The following is an 18,044-nucleotide window of genomic DNA, read 5'->3' on the forward strand; positions in this document are numbered from 1 at the left end:
CCCTCTGAATGATAAGTACACACCTACACTATATCCATGAAGAGTAAAACTGTGGTCGACTTGTACATACTGTATGACTGCTTACAAACTTGGTACTGAGTATTAGCTCTAAATAAATTAATTAAGTTTGCAAACTGTATGGATCTAATTGGAGAATGATGCAGAATTCCAGAAACAGTTAATTAATTCTGCTTAAGACAATCAGCAGAACATTACCAGCTAACCTCTTCAACATCCTTTCCTAAACCGAATTTATGTTTGAGGAAACACTGAAATTCCTGTGTGTGTGTGTGTGTGTGTGTGTGTGTGTGTGTGTGTGTGTGTGTGTGTGTGTGTGTGTGTGTGTGTGTGTAATGAGGCATATCTGCAATGACACAGCAACCGTGTAACAACAAAAGATGTTTCCAGTGTTACTGCCTGTCTTATTTTGGTCTTATTTAAGCATTGTGTGTGTGTTCAGTATGGATATGCTTTAATGTGCAGAATAAAGCCATTACTGCAGATATTTAGAGACATGATTGTAAGTGGCCAGACCAGTGTAAGACCAGAAAAGTCACTTAATTAACTTAATAATCATCTTGACAGAAAAATATTTTTATCCCCCTGATGAAGCAGAGTTTGGACTTTTGCTAATAGTAAAAATGTTCTGGCAGATTTAATGGAGCTCAGGACTCATCTCCCATATGATTTCTGATTGGAAAAAAGGATTTAAACATTTGAAATGAATATTTGAATGTAACTCTTAAAGTGTTATAAATTTGTGTCTTCCAAGCTCAGTTTACCACAGTTTACACTTTCAAAACGTACTTTGAACCTTTCAAATCCTATGTTCTAATGTTAAACTTACCACATATTAATTTGCCTGTTACAGACCAGGTCTTAATCACATTAATTTGTTGCATGAAGTTGCATTTTGATGCACTTGTTAATCTGTTGGAGATGAAAAAATGTACAGCAAAATGAAAGAGGCAAAACTCAGCATATATACAGACAAGTGCTTTCTGATTCTGGAGGGATCTGTGTGTTTGAGCTTCTGGCAACTGAAGCCATGAAAATTACCTTCTACTGTGCTGCTCAGGCTGTATTCATCCAGTAAGGGACAAAAATGAGCTGGAGGCCCCTGAAATGCACCAAGAATAGAGTTTCAGATGAAAAAGAATTCTTTTTAGTATTTTAGAGAAACACTGAAGAAATGATTTTGGTCTGTAATTAAAGGTAAAAATGTATGTAAACAATGCAGGATTTAAAATATTTTAAAAGCTGTAAAGTACTCATTATGCAGCAGAAATCAGTGTCTTAATGTTGTGGCACTGTTATCATCAGATGTTTATAAAATAACAAAATAACCAGTAACTAGTGCCTGTAACTATATAATAAATGTAGCTGAGTAAAGAGTACAATATTTTTTTGCTCTGTAATGTAGTGGAGAAGATGTATAAAGCAGTTAGTAGTTGTGCTACACTTCACTAAAACATGGAAATGTCCCCTAATCCATGTAATAACCAGGCCCAACCCTACATATCTTCATAGATCAGATGACTGGCTGTGTTCAGAGTGGTATGACAGTGAGCAGATATGGTGTTCTTCATGTGGGTGTGTTTTAAATATTATGTTGACAGTCTGACTGGGGCCTAGATATGAATCTTATGAAGACATCCAAATCGAAAGAGTTTGTGCTCTGCAGAGTGCAGTACATATCATGGCAGTCTTCCCACTGATGTGCTTTTTTTTCTGAAAACCTGTTTGGTTGCAGTCTTTCTCTGTAATATATTGTTTTTGCCTCTGCTCTGTTAAGAATAAGTTCTAACTAACTGTGGTGTATAAAAGAAAAGTAAGGAACATGTTTAAAGGGGACCTATTATGCTCATTTCCATCTCTACATTTTATTCTGGGACTCCACTAGAGTAGCTTTGCATGATTCACAGTTCTAAAAACTCCTTATTTATCCTATACTGGCAGTGAACTTGTGCATTGTGCATGGAGCAGATGACCTTATAAAGAAATCACGAGCTGATGTCAGCTCGAGCTGAAAGAAGAAAAAACTGTTGGAAACTGAGTGTTCAGAGTAGTCTGAAGCTGGTACTGTCTGCTCACAGGGATTACTGCTACATATGTTTACTCATTATTTGACACTTTGGCAACTTTTAACATGAACATCTGACATATATATTTATGACTGAAAATAAGGAAAAGCATAATAGGTCCACTTTAAAGGATAGGTTCACAATTTTTCAAGTTAAACCAACAGTCAGGTGTCCATATGAACAGTGAAAGAGGTTTTCCTCACTGTCATCATTCCTCCTGTTCATACTGGATATTAAAAAAAAAAACCTTCAAAAGTTCTTCAAATGTGATTCAGGGCAAAATCCACAGTGTATCCACACATTTTGTGCAAAAATGGATTTAAAAGTTGATGTGAAGCTTATATGAGTCTGAGTCTGAGTTAGTCATATCAAGTGGATATCTGACACATTTACAGTGTTTTTAGCATCAGATTCCCTCTTCGTGTTTCCTCGGACAGTGATTCGCTGTTGAGCTGCAGTGGAAGTATAGTGACAAAAAGACTGAAAGATATCTACTTGATTGGACTCATTTGGACGCTGAAGCTTCATATTAGCTTCAGATAAACTTTTAAATACATTTTTGCACAGAAGGAGGACTGTGGATTTATGAAGGGATCTTCTAATGGTCAGTATGAACAGGATGAATGATTACAGCAAGAAAAACATGTTTACATGTTCATTTGGGCTCCTGACTGTTGTTTTGAGACAGACTTGAAACATTGTGAACTTGTCCTTTAAAGTAAGATGACGAACATGATAAACATTATCTGCTAGACATCAGCATGTTAGCATTGTCATTGCAAACATGTTATGGCATGCAGATGTTAGCTCAAACACCACTGTGCCTCAATACAACCTCACAGAGATGTTAGCATGGCTGTAGATTCTCAGACTCTTGTAATATAAGAACTGTGAAAATAAACTTTCAAGATTTTGATATTTGTTTTGCAGAAATAGAAACATTGATCTACTGGTGATGCTAAAGGAAGGGTCAGTTAGTCACCTAGATTGTAAGGAATGATGAAGAATGACATCCTGATCTGGACCAAAGTGTTGGACAGACTGATAGATTGTCCATACTGACCACGAAGTGATGCAAATGAAAGGAAATGAAAATGGAGCCTCACAGTAGTTCAGGCAGGCACTGAAGTCAGCTATGTATGTCCATGACCTATCTCTCACAATTGGTGCTCATTCAGTCTGCATACAACAATGCAGAGTTATGTCTTCGCTGCTGCACTGCTGCCTGCTTCAGAACTCCCTCCACCTCCCAGTCTCTTCCTGTATTAATGTTCAGTTGTTTGTGAATTCTCAATGAGATGATTACAGTGACCATTAACACTTTTATCTCTCATAAGAGCATGTGTACTGTGTTGTATTAAGATAGACTTTAAAAAACTCTGAACCTGTCTTTCAACACCTACAGGGTAAAGTAATAGTTTGGTAGGTGCTCAAGTATTGAGAAAATATTTTAATTTCCTCATACCAGCTTGTCAGCAGGTTGAACAGTGGCAGCATGAGCACGTCATGTCTGTTCCTCCCTCCCTTGTTTATTTGTTCAGTTAAACTCAGTGGTGAACAAATGACAGATTGACTGCGTACTCTGATTTTTGCTCCTACGCTCTTTTACTCTTTTTGAAAAGCAAGACAATGGTGCCACAGGATGCAGATGAAGTGGATTAAACGTTTAATTCACTCTTTTCTCTCTCTGTCTTTCTGTCCTAAGGCTGGATGTGGTGAGTGACATTTCATCAGTGCTACTGCAGAATTGAGGCATACTGTGTAAAGACTGAGCTGTAGCAGTCAACTTAAGACAAGACTGTATTGTCTCAGACTTAGTAGAAGTTGTATTTAGAGGAAAATGTAATTCTTAAACTGATCTCAGAGCAGGATCTTTAAATTAGAAATGCAGGTCTTCTTTTACATTGTGGTATTGCTGATTTGACTAAAGCAAATGCTTTATCATGCTACCTTTTTCTGTGTTGCATTTTGTCAAGAGAACCATATTTGGCTGAGAGTCCTGAGATGTGATTGATGTATGGAGATCAAACTACTTTGCTGCAATAACTTAAATCCTAGTAGTAGCTACATCCACAAAAGCAAATTCACAAATGAATGTGAATTTAATAGATATGTGTATAATTTGCATGTCACATAGCATCCGTGGCACTTTATCAGTTTATTTTGGAATTGTATGGAAGTAGGTGGGAAGATGTTTGCATTAAGGATAACACTGTACTAACTTGGTTATTCTTGGATTTATTGACATCGACATGCAAATGAGAAACTTCATGGTGCAGTGGTAATTAAGTATAAACTATAAATACGCAGGAACAAGGACTTCAGACAGTATCATGACTGCTGTACAGAGGAATGACTGTTAAACCTGGAAATAGCTTGTCAGCCTGGTATGTAAAACAGACCAGACCAAGTATTGATGTTTCAGCAAAATCCCAGGTCAGATCACACCAGATCCATCCAATGACATGTGGATGATATTACTGGTTGGACTCTGATGTTAATTTATGAGATGTGATTCCCCTCGTTAATCATAACATTAAAACTAAACATTGAAAGGCTGAAAGTAAGAACCTTACCAAATTTTAATTTGCCTGTTACAGACCTGGCCTTAATCGCATTAAGTTGTTGCATGAAGTTGCATTTTGATGAGCCATGAAAATTACCTTGTACTGTGCTGCTCGGGCTGTATTCATCCAGTAAGGGACATAAATGAGCTGGAGGCCCCTGAGCTGCACCAAGAATAGAGTTTCAGATGAAAAAGAATTATATCTAGTATTTTAGAGAAACACTGAAGAAATTATTTTGGTCTGTAATTAAAAGTACTGTGTGGAGTTTTTGTCCACCAAGGAGAAATGTTCTTATTAGTGTGTGAACAGTCCACCTTTAAACAGGGTCACTCTACCGAGACTGCACTACTGCTGCGCTCAGCTAGAGCTGCTGGTCAGTCCTCAGCCCTTTTGCTACTGGACCTGTCAGCTGCCTTTGATACAGTTAACCATGAACTCCTCCTCTCCACACTCACTGAGCTTGATATCTAAGGATCCACCCTCCGCTGGTTCATGTCCTACCTGTCAGGGAGATATTATAGAGTATCTTGGAATGGAGAAATGTCCAAACTGCACAGCTTATCCACAGGGGTTCCCCAAGGGTCAGTGCTTGGTCCCCTCCTTTTCTCATTATACACCACCTTACTTGGCCCAATCATCCACTCCCATGGTTTCTCATACCACTGCTATGCTGACGACACCCAGCCTTTCCTGTCATTCCCACCGGAAGACCACTCAGTCTCTGCTAGGATCTCTTCATGCCTTGCAGAGATATCAGCATGGATGAAAGAACGCCACCTTCAGCTTAACCTCTCTAAGACCGAGCTCCTTGTCATACCAGCCAGTCCTTCCATACAACAAAACATCAGCATCCAGCTCGAATCAACCCAACTCATGCCCACAAAGTCTGCCTGAAATTTGGGTGTCATGATTGATGACCAACTAACGTTTAAGGTTCACGTGGCCTCAGTCGCTTGATCATGTCGCTTCGCCCTGTACAACATCAGGAAGATCAGACCCTACCTGTCTGAGCATGCAGCACAACTCCTGGTACAGGCTCTCGTTATATCACGCATCGACTACTGCAACTCCTTACTGGCAGGCTTCCCTGCATGTACACTTAAACCTCTGCAGATGATCCAGAACACGGCAGTGCATCTGGTCTTCAATCAGCCCAAAACAGCACATGTCACCCTGCTGTTGATATCCCTCCACTGGCTCCCAGTTGCTGCCCGCATCAAATTCAAAACCCTGACACTTGCTTACAAAATAGCAACTAGAGCGGCTCCTGCCTACCTGAACTCCCTCATTCAGGTCTACACTCCCTCCCGCCCACTACGCTCTGCCAATGAAAGGCACCTGGTACCACAACAGGGTCTTAAGTCACTAGCTAGACTCTTCTCCTCTGTAGTTCCTCGGTGAGGGAACGAGTTACCAAACTCTGTTCGATCTGCAGAGTCCCTCTCAATCTTTAAGAGAAGACTAAAGACCAAGCTCTTTCACGAACACCTCTGCACTTGATGAACTGTAGGGAGAGAAAAAAACAACAAAACAAAACAAACAAACAAAAAAATATACTTCTATGCACTATATGCACTCTAATCATTTCCTTTTTACACTGCCTGTTGGCATCTACATCCTATCGGGCCCAAACTTAAGCTTTATGGCACTTTCTCATGTTGTTGTCTCCTGACTAGATCCCTGCTTGTGTTGTATCAGTCTCATATGTATGTCACTTTGGATAAAAGCGTCTGGTAAATGAAAAATGTAAATGTAAATGTAAATGTGAACATGAGCATGAAGGTACTGCAATCTTGCATCCTGCTGACTGTCCCGCTGATCGACAGTTTGACATTAATGTGTTGACAAAGAATCAAGATGGATGTAAACTGCAGGATTTAAAATATTTTAAAAGTTGATCTGCATTTTGATCTCTGGGTGCTCATTTTGAAGCAGAAATCAGTTTCATTATGTTATGGCTCTGTTGTCATCAGATGTTTTTATACAAAATAATAATCTGCAAAACAACTGGTAACTAGGGCCTATAAATACATAATGAATGTAGCTGAGTAAAGAGTACACTATTTTTCCTCTGTAATGTAGTGGAGAAGATGTATAAAATAGCAGAAAATGTAAACACTCAAGTCAAGTATGAGCTAAGCTCAGAATTGTACAATTAGTGCTTCACTTCACTTAAATGTGGGGCTGTATTATCTTCATAGATCAGATGGCTGGCTGTGTTCAGAGTGGTATGACAGTGAGCACATATGGTGTTCTTCATGCGGGTGTGTTTTAAAAATTATGTTGACAGTCTGACTGGGGCCTAGATATGAATCTTATGAAGACATCCAAATCGAAAGAGTTCGTGCTCTGCAGAGTGCAGTACATATCATGGCAGTCTGCCCACTGATGTACTTTTCTCTGAAAACCTGTTTGGTTGCAGTCCTCTGTAGTATATTGTTTTTGTCTCTGCTCTGTTAAGGACTAAACTAACTGTGGTGTAAAGAAAAGTAAGGAAAAAATCTCAATATCCTGCTGTCTTATGTTTATGTATTGAATATCCAGCAGCAATTCAGCCCCCTTTAGGAAAAGAGGGGGTTGATGGGTGGGTGGACTAATGTCTTTTACCTTTGCAAAATGATCAGTACAGCAGTGGAGTGGAGTGTAAGAGTGCTGTCAGTAATGTTCTTTATCTACATCAGTAAATGTGTTGCACAACTTCCTTTTTTTTCTTTGTTTTCTTTTTAAAATAAATCTGACTGAATACCAGAGGCTGCACATCAGAACCATATTATCTACTCAAAATTTATAAGGTGGAGTTGTGGAGACTCAGATTTTCATATGTTGAGTTTCCACACCTCCAATAAGCTAAAAAGGCGAGGTGGTGCTGCAGTAAAGTTTCATCTTTGTAACATGATTTCATTCCTGTATCAACTGAGCAACACCTGGGTGGTGATTTGTGAAATAGTGACTGACTGGGCTACGTTTTCTATGCTTCATCATTAAAACAAAACATTAGCCTATGTGTCTAACATTGGCTACATCATAGACTGATTACAACTTACAGTCAAGTAAAATGTGGAAGAAAAGTACAGTCTGACAAACAGCCAGTGCATCATATACATGTACTAAGTTACTGGCCTCCTACTGAGGTGAAGACAACATAACATTTAGTTATTTTTTATGGAACTACAGAAGTTTGTTTGAGTTAAATGACCCACGTCTTGACTGTAGAACTATGTTTAATTTTCTTTTGATTGATAAGCATCATTCTGATAGGTCACATGGCTCGTCAAACTAGTTAAATCACTAAGTTAGAGCTGTTTCTTTCTTGTTGTGATAGCAGTATGTGCTGTGTGCTTAGATGGATTTGGAGGAAGGTCACAAGAACTTGTTTACAATCAGAGCTACACTATTTTACCAATTTTTACATAACAATCTACTCACTACATCATTACATGATTAGACAACTCGCCTTGTGAGGTCCTGCTCACTACAGTGGACTGTCCTCAGAGAGACTACAAACCTGTGTACAGTATGATCAATGGTAAACATTCAGTCCAGTGTCATGGCCTCAAGATAAAGCCCAGACCTTAAAAACATCACTGAATGAATTCAATCAAAACGTGTCCGTGCATTTAACACAGATAATCAGGGTGTCTGAGTTTTGATTGTTCAAATATCTTTTCTTTTTCAGGTTCCCACTCTCTGGTGTTCTTGTCTACAGGACGTGTTAGGACTGGAGATACTCCATTTTCTGAGCAACTAACTGTATTTGATGGAACCCCAATCTCTCACTGTGACAGCCTGACCAAGAAAGAAGAGTTCAAACAAACCCTGCAATCCAAACATTTACCCCCACGCTGTGATAATGCAATTGTTGATATTTTAGAAACACTCTATGACATTCCAAAATACATCAACAGCTCAGTGTGTAAGTTTTCCAAATAACTTTCTGTGAGATGTTGATTACATTTTGGTGTCAGATATTATGCAACAAAAACTAATGAATCTTATACTTCCTAGATATTGTGCAACGGCGGCGTGGCTGCATCCAGTCAACCAATGGGACTGTCTCTGCTTTTGAAAGCTGGGCAGTGAATGGGATCGACTTCATAAGCTTTGACCCTGAATCTCAGAGATGGACATCCCAGTCTGCCTCTGCAAAAACTGTTGAACATCTCTGGAACAATAAAAAAGCAAGGAATTCAATATTTAGAGGCTTCATCAGATACCAATGTCCAGAAATGATTCAGAGGATTAAATTAAGACCAATAAAGCAAAATACAGGTGAGAGCTGGAGCAATCCAGATAAATATACACATGTACACAAACACATGTATATACTTCTTGTCAGAAACAGAAAAGCAGGTTAGAGCTGCCCTGATAAAATGCAGACATGAAGACATCAGATGTTTGAGCAGCATATGTTTATGTTCAAGAGACAAAGCCCTCTAGATGCTGTAGTCTTTTTCAATTTTAACCCAAACCATGATCTTTCCTTGATCCTAAACAAGTAGTTTTTGTTCCTAAACTCAACCAAACCTCAACAAAATTACATCAGAAACTGTTTTATTTCTGAAATAAACAATGTTGTCTGGCTGATCGGGGCTGAGATCAGAAAACACTCATACACAACATTCAGAGATGAACAAAGTAGTTTGACATTTAGTTTGGAGTCCACTTCCAAGCTGTTTTCCAAGCTTTCAACCACATCTCATGTTCTTCCTTAGCTGATGGAGTTTTCTCAGTTGTCATGGAGATGGATCAGTTGTTATCATGTGACCTAAGTGTGACACTGTTGGAGATTGTAACCTCTGTCTCTGTTCAAACATGGTCTCCAGTGTCAGATGTGAATGTCCTCCTTGATCTCTCTCTGGTCGTCCACTGACTCCTGGTCAATGACCTTTGACCTCTTGAGTGGTTTTGGTCTGGTGTGATGTCATACACCACACAAGCCTTTATTCCTGTCCATAACTGTGCTGTATTCAGAGCTTCACAAGATATTAAGGGTAACATTAACATGATAAACAGCAGGACTATGGCGACATACTTCCACTCCCCCACAGACACACACACACACACACACACACACACACACACACCAGAGAGCCTCTCATTGTAGAGCTACTGTAGAGCTACTGTGTCTGTGCTGAGAGTCTGACAGCAGCTGCTCATGGCTGTTAGCTGTGACTGCCAGCGCTACATCTCAAGTCATGCTGCACTGAGCGGTGCTTAGTCGGTGTCCCCTTACCATCCGTGTTACACACTACATAGCCACCAGGCCATGCCCCCTACAGTCGTACCCCTCCAGTCCTCTGTTGCATTGTTGTTGGGATGGAGGGAGCTAGACAAGCAAGACACAAATGTAACAGTTTGATGATCTGATCCAAGTTAAGGGTTGGGACCTTCACCACTTCCTCAGAGAAATGCTGGTAAACAATGTACTGTTATCAAGAGATACCATGTTGTGTGAGGGAAACACTTTCAAGTCTGTGATCTTCTGGACAAATCCCCACTATCCTTAACATGATGTCCTGTTCATCCCACCAAGGGCCCAATGACACTAGCAAGGCTTTTAGCTGACTGATAAATGATGCTATCAATGCTGGAGACAGTGGATAGGTAACTCAATTTTGTGCACCTTGGATAATCCATAAAACTTCAGCATGGTCCACCGTCAGATATAACTTCTTGGACTGTAGCAGATTATTTCTGCTTCTTCCACTTGTTTTCTACTAGCTTAGCTTCTTATTGTTGTGTCAGATCTGACTCTGAGTTTCACTTAGGTGTTTTTATCATTAAAAAGTATATGTGCTTTGTTTCATATGGAAACCCCAACATCCTTGGGATTAACCCTAACCCTAACCCTAACCCTAATTCTGACCTGAAGTCATTTTTTTGTCTAAACCTAAGTGAACCTTGATGAGGTGTGTCAGACTAGAAAATGCTTATATGGGTCTTTTTGTTGTTTGGTTTGAGGGACGTATTGTACACACACACACACACACACACACACACACGCACACACACTTCTTTAATGAAATATAATGCTGATGTATTGTTTTATTCCCCCCAGAACTGTGTGTTTTTGCAAAGCCCACTGCTAACACAAACCAGGTACTACTGAGATGTCACGTGACGAGTATCGACAAATCAGTGAGCTCGGTGCATCTGATTGGAGACGGGGTTTCCAGGGCCAGTTGGATCACAGTGACTGGACCATTGCCTTCTGGAAATGGATCAGTGATCATTAGACTGACAGCTGGGATCTCACTGAGCCGAAACACCAACACCTACGGCTGCACAGTACAAACTGGAAGTGACAACATCTCTGTCTTTTGGGGTAAGACCTTTTAACATTTTAAAAATGAATAGACATGTGTTTCTGAAGTTCCATCTCTCTAATATTTTCTCAGTATTCTATAAATCCTGACACTAATGACTGATAAAACATTGATATTGAACAAATATGCAAAACCCTGGATTATGTTCAGTGACAACATGCCAGCATTCAGTGCCTTCGTTTTTTTTTTTTGTTTGTTTTGTTTTTTTACCGGTATCTGTGCATGGCATAGTAGCCTATGGTTTAGGTTAGGGAAAGATTATGGCATGTAAACTATGGTAAAGATATGGTTAGGGTTAGGCAACTAAAATAAGATTAAGATTAGGGAGAGCTTATGGTTATGCTATAAAAAAGCAAACATTAAACGTGGTCCATGACGGGACGCAAACTTAGGTCCCATTTCCATCGCTACTTAAAGGACCAAATTTTAAGTGCAGCACAATTAGATACAAAGTCAATGCAAAGACACAAGTAGATGAGAATTTGCCCCAGGCGGTGTGAGTGAGTGCGAATACACATAATGTATTTTGGATGTTTGGGGCAAATAAACACAAGGTCAAAGTTGCACAAAAAATCTGCTTTGTGTTCTGTCTGAACACAGCTAAATACAAATATGCTTCTTTGGATGCTAGGCTGGTAATTCAGCACCGATACTAAGGCTTCACAAATGGCAATATATAAGTAAAAGTATACTCTACCTACTTTATATACACCATATCACCAGCCATATACTGTTAGCAAAAACTATACTCTCTACTTTATTAAAACTCATAAAAAAGTTAGATTTATTGCAGTTGGATTGAATTGCCATAGATTCTACAGGTGCATCTAATAAACTGGTAATTCATCAAATATAGATCTGGTTAGACCTCTTAAAAATAATGGTTTACAAGAGTCCATTATAAAGGTTCTGAAGTGATTTTTCTTTAAAGGTTTTGGGTGAGATAACTATCAGCTCCCTCTATCAGTATGCTATGGAAGATGATGAGCATCATGATTAATGATTTTATAGTTATGCTCTGTAAATGAAAAAAGTTTTTGTAACATAAGATTTTGTAACATACTGGATATGTGGCTATAAGGTAAAAGAGCAATCAAAACTGATCTCAAATTCTTTACTATATAGCTCTAAGAAAGATAGATTTGTTGTCAGCATAGCAATTAATGAAAATATATGCTGTATTTTTCTGACATTGTGATCAACTGGAAGCACGTACACACAGAAAAAGTGTTCCAAGTTCAAATGCTATATCCTTCTAAGCATTTAACCTTAGGAGGAAACAGCTTTATTGTATATACAACACTTTGTGTTCTGTCAGAAGCTGGTGCTGCCTGGTTCATATCTTCAGCTCATATCTGATTTATCGACTGATTTCCAATCTCCCCTTCATGTCCAAACTGAAGGGGATATGGGGAATTGCTTAGTGTGTGGATCAGTCTTTTCAGTATGAGATACCAGAAAAATTAGACTTGTTGATGATCCTGGGAACAGGACTTCTCAGCAAAGTGAACTGTTCCTTTATGCAGTTGCCTGGAATAGGATCTGGAACATGTGATTTGGAATGATAATAAACATGTAAATGGAGTGTAGGATAGAAGGGGATAGTAATTTCTTTCCTGATGTGTTCAATCTGTTCAATCTCAAATTAATCACAGAATTCCAAAAAATGTAAATACTTTAGATGGTATTTTGAGAAAAATCAAAACATAGATTTACATGATGCTATGTGAAACCAACAATTTATGATGTAACTGGTGATGGTGTGGGGGGAATATATACACACTGTATTTGTTGTATTTTTTTTTAAAGTGAATTCCCCTCAAACTCTCTGTTCTGGTGGTATTGTGTATGATTTTTGGCATTAGAGTTCTCTTAATCTCAGTTTTAAGGATTGTAAATACCTACATTGACATGGTGGCTAACTTCAGTGGTCAAAATGAGTTTTCAGAATCTTCTTTCTTTTCAGATGGGAGTACCCTTGATGGCAGACACCTTGTTTATGATTCACACAAATGGGATATTCTTATTGTAATAACTGCACACTGCTCTACGGTTTCTGTGATCATTCTGATTTCTTGTGGAATGATATTTCTGCTTAAATGTGGTAAGACTTCTTATTTTTATTATCATTCTTAAAACTCATACAAAAAACACATTACAAAAATTAATTAAGTCAGATTCTGTGTATTAACAAGTGTGTTTTCTGAATACAGAATACATTGAAAGTACAGTCTCTTTACTACACAACGTACTTTAAAATAAATAAATATGTAGGCATAAAGCTGAGTACCACACAGAATATCTGCACTCTACATGCATCTGTAGTTGTGTGATGTGCCTGAAATGCAGCACAAAAAGGCCATGAAATCTGCCTCTCAGTATACTTTACAATTTACAATATCCCTGCTTACTACACAGGAATAAAGTATTTTTAATGACATGTTATTGTTTGTGTTTCCAATTTTCCTTGTAGTCAAGGAGAAGCCACGCCCTCCACCAACAGTTGATCCACAGCTATATACCAGGATAATGGGGAGTGTTACCTCTCCAGATCAGCAGAGTGTGATAGCTGCAAACATACAGGGTTTGAAGAGAAACAGAGAATACCAGGACCGGTGGGAAGAGTGGATTAGATCTAGGGATCAAAATTACTATGATCCTGAATACTATGCCATTCAAGTCTCAGTGGTTTAAAATATCAACTGTAAACATCAGGTTTTATTTTAAGTCCCTCAGAAGAGAAATTACTTCTCTCCAGTGCTGCTATTTTACACTAATCCATTTATCACAGAAATGTGGTCACTCCCCTCATTCATTATAATAAATAACACTCATGACTTTACACAATAGTAAGTAATAAATTGATATTACAGACACTTATATATCATAATCATTTTGTGTCATCATTGGAATGTTGTAATGGAACATAATTGTAATTTTCACAGCTATCAAAAGCAGACTTTAAGTGGTGCACATGCTATGGACACTACTTTTTCCATCTATTGTGGACATATTTGGAGGGACTGTTTAGTGCATAAACTTTATACTGATAATTTTAACAACTCAACAAAATGGCTGAAAGTAAATATAGTGATTTTGGACACAGCTTCCCTCTCAACTCAATACGCTGTTATTCTGTAATTGTCACATGTAAGGATGAGGGAAACTCTTAAATATTGTTTGACTTAGCAGCCTAGTCTTTTTGTTGTTTACATCATGTATTTTTATCATTCTTTTATAGTCCAAGTACTACTGTTTGTAAATAAACAAAAAATAATTACCTTCATATTTTCTTCTCCATTTTTTTTCTGCCATTTTTCTTCTTCCACTACTGGTGTCGCACTGGAGGGAGGAGGGTCACAAGGAGGGAGTTCATACAGAAGTTATACTTCAAACCTAAGTAATTCATTAAAAACTAAAGTCACAAACACAAAAAAACAATAGTGTGTGTAGGCCAGTAACATCAGAATTGAAAACATGCATGCATGTGTGGGATGTGGAAGTTCAAAAGCAAAAAAGGTGATGCAGGGTGAATGTCTGCTGAGAAGAAGAGAGAGGGGACTAAGCATATTGGCCAGTGTTTAACTTTATATAGCCCAATATCACAAAAATCACAAAACTGTCAAAACAGTCAGACAAAGCTGTCTACCAGATGAATGTAATGAAATGTAAAGATAAAGGGCATCTCCAAGCAAACCTGCTATTTTGGTTCATATGTGTGCAGCAGAAAAAAGTACAAAAGGGCTGGGTGAAGGTGAATATAGATCATAGGCAGGTGTGGATTTTTAACAGTTAACTATAGTTGAAAGATGATAGAAATAAACAATAAAAATGTTGCTGAAGCTGTTCATATGATTGCATTAAAAAAAAAAAATACAAAGTTATAATCAACCAGATGTGTGTAGAGATGTGTGCATGGTTATTCTGGTGTTATTTGCATGTGATTTAATTAAGGTAAACACAGACTATGCACAATGGCACCGCGCTCTGGTGCAGCACTTCAGAGGCAATCAGAGGCTGCAGATTTATCAACATATCAGTCTTGCTGCCTTCAGATGCTGCAAGGATTTAATGAACTGAAGGAGAAGCTTTTCATACAGCATAAAGCAGCTGTGGACAGGAGATACTGTAAGAATCAACTATGTTACTGACTTTCCTGCTTTAACCACATTAAACGTTATTTTTGTTGCCAATTTAAACACATCTACTGGCTGGGGAGTGTTTAATAAAACATACAATAATAGGTTATCTGCATTATGAGCATTATTCTATTATTGCAGCACAATTGCTCCAATTAAGTTTGTTTGCTCTCAGTGACAAAATCAGATCAGCATTTTATTGATGTTCCACAAGAAACAGTTGTGATTCTGAGAGGTCTGCTCTCAGCTTCTCTTGCTTTGCACTGCTTCATTTGAATAAACCTCCCACCTGTTTGTGTCTATCCGCCCACCTGTGCACCGTGTGCTGGGCACCAAAATACCACACAAACGGGGACAAAAATATGCAGTCACAACTGGGCAGCTAGAATCCATGTATACAAACTGAATGGCTCAACCCAAATGTGTTCTTTCTTGCTTCAAATGATGGTGGTAAGCAGAAAACCCAACCTCTGGCTTCTAAACATTCCTTCAGAAAACTACGGTTGACATCACAGACATGATTATTATTATTAATTATGTTCCAATATTTCCTTGACCACTTTTTATATTCACTTTAATACTTAAAGAAATAAATACTCTGTCACATCAGGAAAGGTTGTGTGCATGGACCTGTTCTCCATGTGGAAAGGAAGCACAGGAAAGGTAATGTTTGTACATGCCAGTGTATGGAGGAGCCAGCCTCAGGTCTGCACTTGCTCCAGTAGTGACAGTTTGTATACAGATGGGTTACAAATGAATAGAGTGGCTGACTTTGTATGGAGATAGATTTGTTTCATAATGATTTGTGTGAGCAGATCGACAATCTGTGTGTAAATGTGTAATCTGTAATTATAAACACCTTCCACAAATACTAAAAAAGATTTGGAAACTCAAAAAACAAAAATATATTTTGCAAATATAAAACGGATCTGTAAATACACAAACAAATTCCACAAATAAAAAAAAATCTGTGAATACACTAAATTAATTTGCAAATAAATGAAACACATTTGTGAATATCTTCCTAATATTTACAACTGTCCAACAGGCATTTGTGAACTCAGTATTTATTTGTGAATCTAAAAAATATTTGTGGATCTCAGTTCTATGCGTGTGGATTTGCTTTTTACACACACAGAGTTTTGAAACAAATTTTCCGCCAGTCCAAACGAAAATCCACTGGTATCACTCGGCCATTTTCGGATAGCACGTGATCGCCTGCTGATGATGTCATTTCCGCATTTCAAAGTAAGAGCACGTAGTCTTTCTATGAGCTGTTCCTTGTTTTTGTTTTTTTTCAGTGATAAGTAACGTGCATTCATTGTTTTATGCCAATACCATACAGTGAGTATTAGTGTGTGTTTACTGGTTTTACGTATGTTATCTGGCACACACTTTCATATACATTTCTGTTTGAGTATGAAAGACATCAGGATGCTTGTGGGCGACGTTCAGCTCTCTAAAGTGGTGGTTTGGCTGCTTCTTCAGTTAGCAGTTATCAGCCACCTCATCCTTTATATTTGTCATTTATTCTTTCAGGTGGGTAAAAGTCACAAAGCACTTCACATCTTATTAGTAGTGTACTCTTACTAATGTAGTTGCAATGTCTGTGCTGAACCACACCGTGTTTAGTTAGGTTACAGTGTTTCAGTGAGGCTACGTTAACTTTAGTAAGATATGACGAGTGACAGCACCCTGGTTAAGGTCTTTGATAGAATGGCTGTTGGTGTTGATAGGTCTTTCAGTGTAAAGCAAGTGTAAAATTACATTAAAATCTATAATATGTAAAAATTGCATGAATCTGTTGAGCACTATGTAAATGAACCTGTATTCTCTTGCTCCAGCTTCTCGAAATACCTGTATGTGTATCTAATAAACTGGCAGCTGTGTGTTTTGCAGCTTACCGGTGTTTTCCCTCTTGAACTCCTCCACCACATTTTCAGCAGTGTTCAATCTGGCCTTCAAATCTGTGAACACATTTCTAGTTACTATTATGAAAGGTTTACAGACAATCAACAGTAAGCATAAAGTGACATTAAAAAGTGTAATATGTGAAAACTGCATGAATCTGTTTAGCATTTTGTGAATGAACGTCTCGTTCAGCTTCTGTCTTTATATATATGTAAAACAGGTCACTGAACTGCTGTATGAGAATTAAACAGGTGTCTGATAACAAATGTAAAAATAACACCAAAGATCCTTGAACACTCCCAGCAAACATGCCCATGTGGGCCCACTGTGGGTATGTGTGGGTTTACTGTGGGGAAGTGTGGGCAAGGCAAAACCACACTAATCCCACGTGGACCCCATGTGGGTAAGCCTATGCGGGGCCCACAGCAGTCTTGCCCTTTGGGGCCCCTCTGTGGGCTTTCTGTGGGCAAGCCCACAGTTGGACTTGCCCATATAAAAACCCACATGGGCCCCCTGTGGGATAGCCCATGCAGGGCCTACAGTAGTCTTGCCCTTTTTGGCCCCCATCATGATTTTCTGTGGGAAACCCACTGTGGGCTTACCCACAGAAATCCAACATGGGCCCCACTGTTGGATGGCTCATGCAAGGCCCACAGCAGTTTTGACCTTTGGGGCCACCATGAGGGTTTCCTGTGGAATACCCACTGTGGGCTTGCCCACAGAAAGCCCACACGGGTCCCTCTGTAGGATAGCCCATGCAGGGCCCATAGCAGTTTTACTTCTTCAGGCCCCAATGAGGGTTTTCTGTGGGAAACCCACTGTGGGCTTGCCCACAGAATGCCCACATAGATCCCCCTTTGGGATAGCCTGTGCAGGGCCCAAAAACAGTTTTGCCCTTTGGGGCCACCATGAGGGTTTCCCTTGGGATAGCTACTGTGGGCTTGCCCACAGAATGCCGACACAGGCCCCCCTGTGGGATAGTCTGTGCGGGGCCCAAGGCAGTTAACCAAAAGGACT

General features: G+C 39.0%; 1 protein-coding gene across 1 annotated transcript; it reads left to right on the forward strand.

Moving 5' to 3' along the window:
* The first annotated feature begins 8,336 nt into the window (after window positions 1-8,336).
* On the forward strand, window positions 8,337-14,160 carry LOC121914031. Its single transcript, XM_042436976.1, has 5 exons — window positions 8,337-8,564; window positions 8,657-8,920; window positions 10,710-10,976; window positions 12,944-13,081; window positions 13,451-14,160. Exons 2-5 carry the CDS (start codon window positions 8,878-8,880, stop codon window positions 13,669-13,671), a joined length of 669 nt encoding a protein of 222 aa, XP_042292910.1. The 5' UTR covers window positions 8,337-8,564; window positions 8,657-8,877; the 3' UTR covers window positions 13,672-14,160.
* Window positions 14,161-18,044: the final 3,884 nt, after the last annotated feature.

The sequence above is a fragment of the Thunnus maccoyii genome, chromosome 16 (assembly GCF_910596095.1).
Source record: "Thunnus maccoyii chromosome 16, fThuMac1.1, whole genome shotgun sequence".
NCBI lineage: Eukaryota > Metazoa > Chordata > Actinopteri > Scombriformes > Scombridae > Thunnus > Thunnus maccoyii.

Excerpts from the sequence above, each read along its gene's own strand:
- LOC121914031 (XM_042436976.1), top strand. The coding sequence starts at position 8,878 with ATGATTCAGAGGATTAAATTAAGACCAATAAAGCAAAATACAG. Across the intron at positions 10,977-12,943 it reads CAACATCTCTGTCTTTTGGG|ATGGGAGTACCCTTGATGGC; the intron begins GTAAGACCTTTT and ends CTTTCTTTTCAG. Across the intron at positions 13,082-13,450 it reads GATATTTCTGCTTAAATGTG|TCAAGGAGAAGCCACGCCCT; the intron begins GTAAGACTTCTT and ends TTTTCCTTGTAG.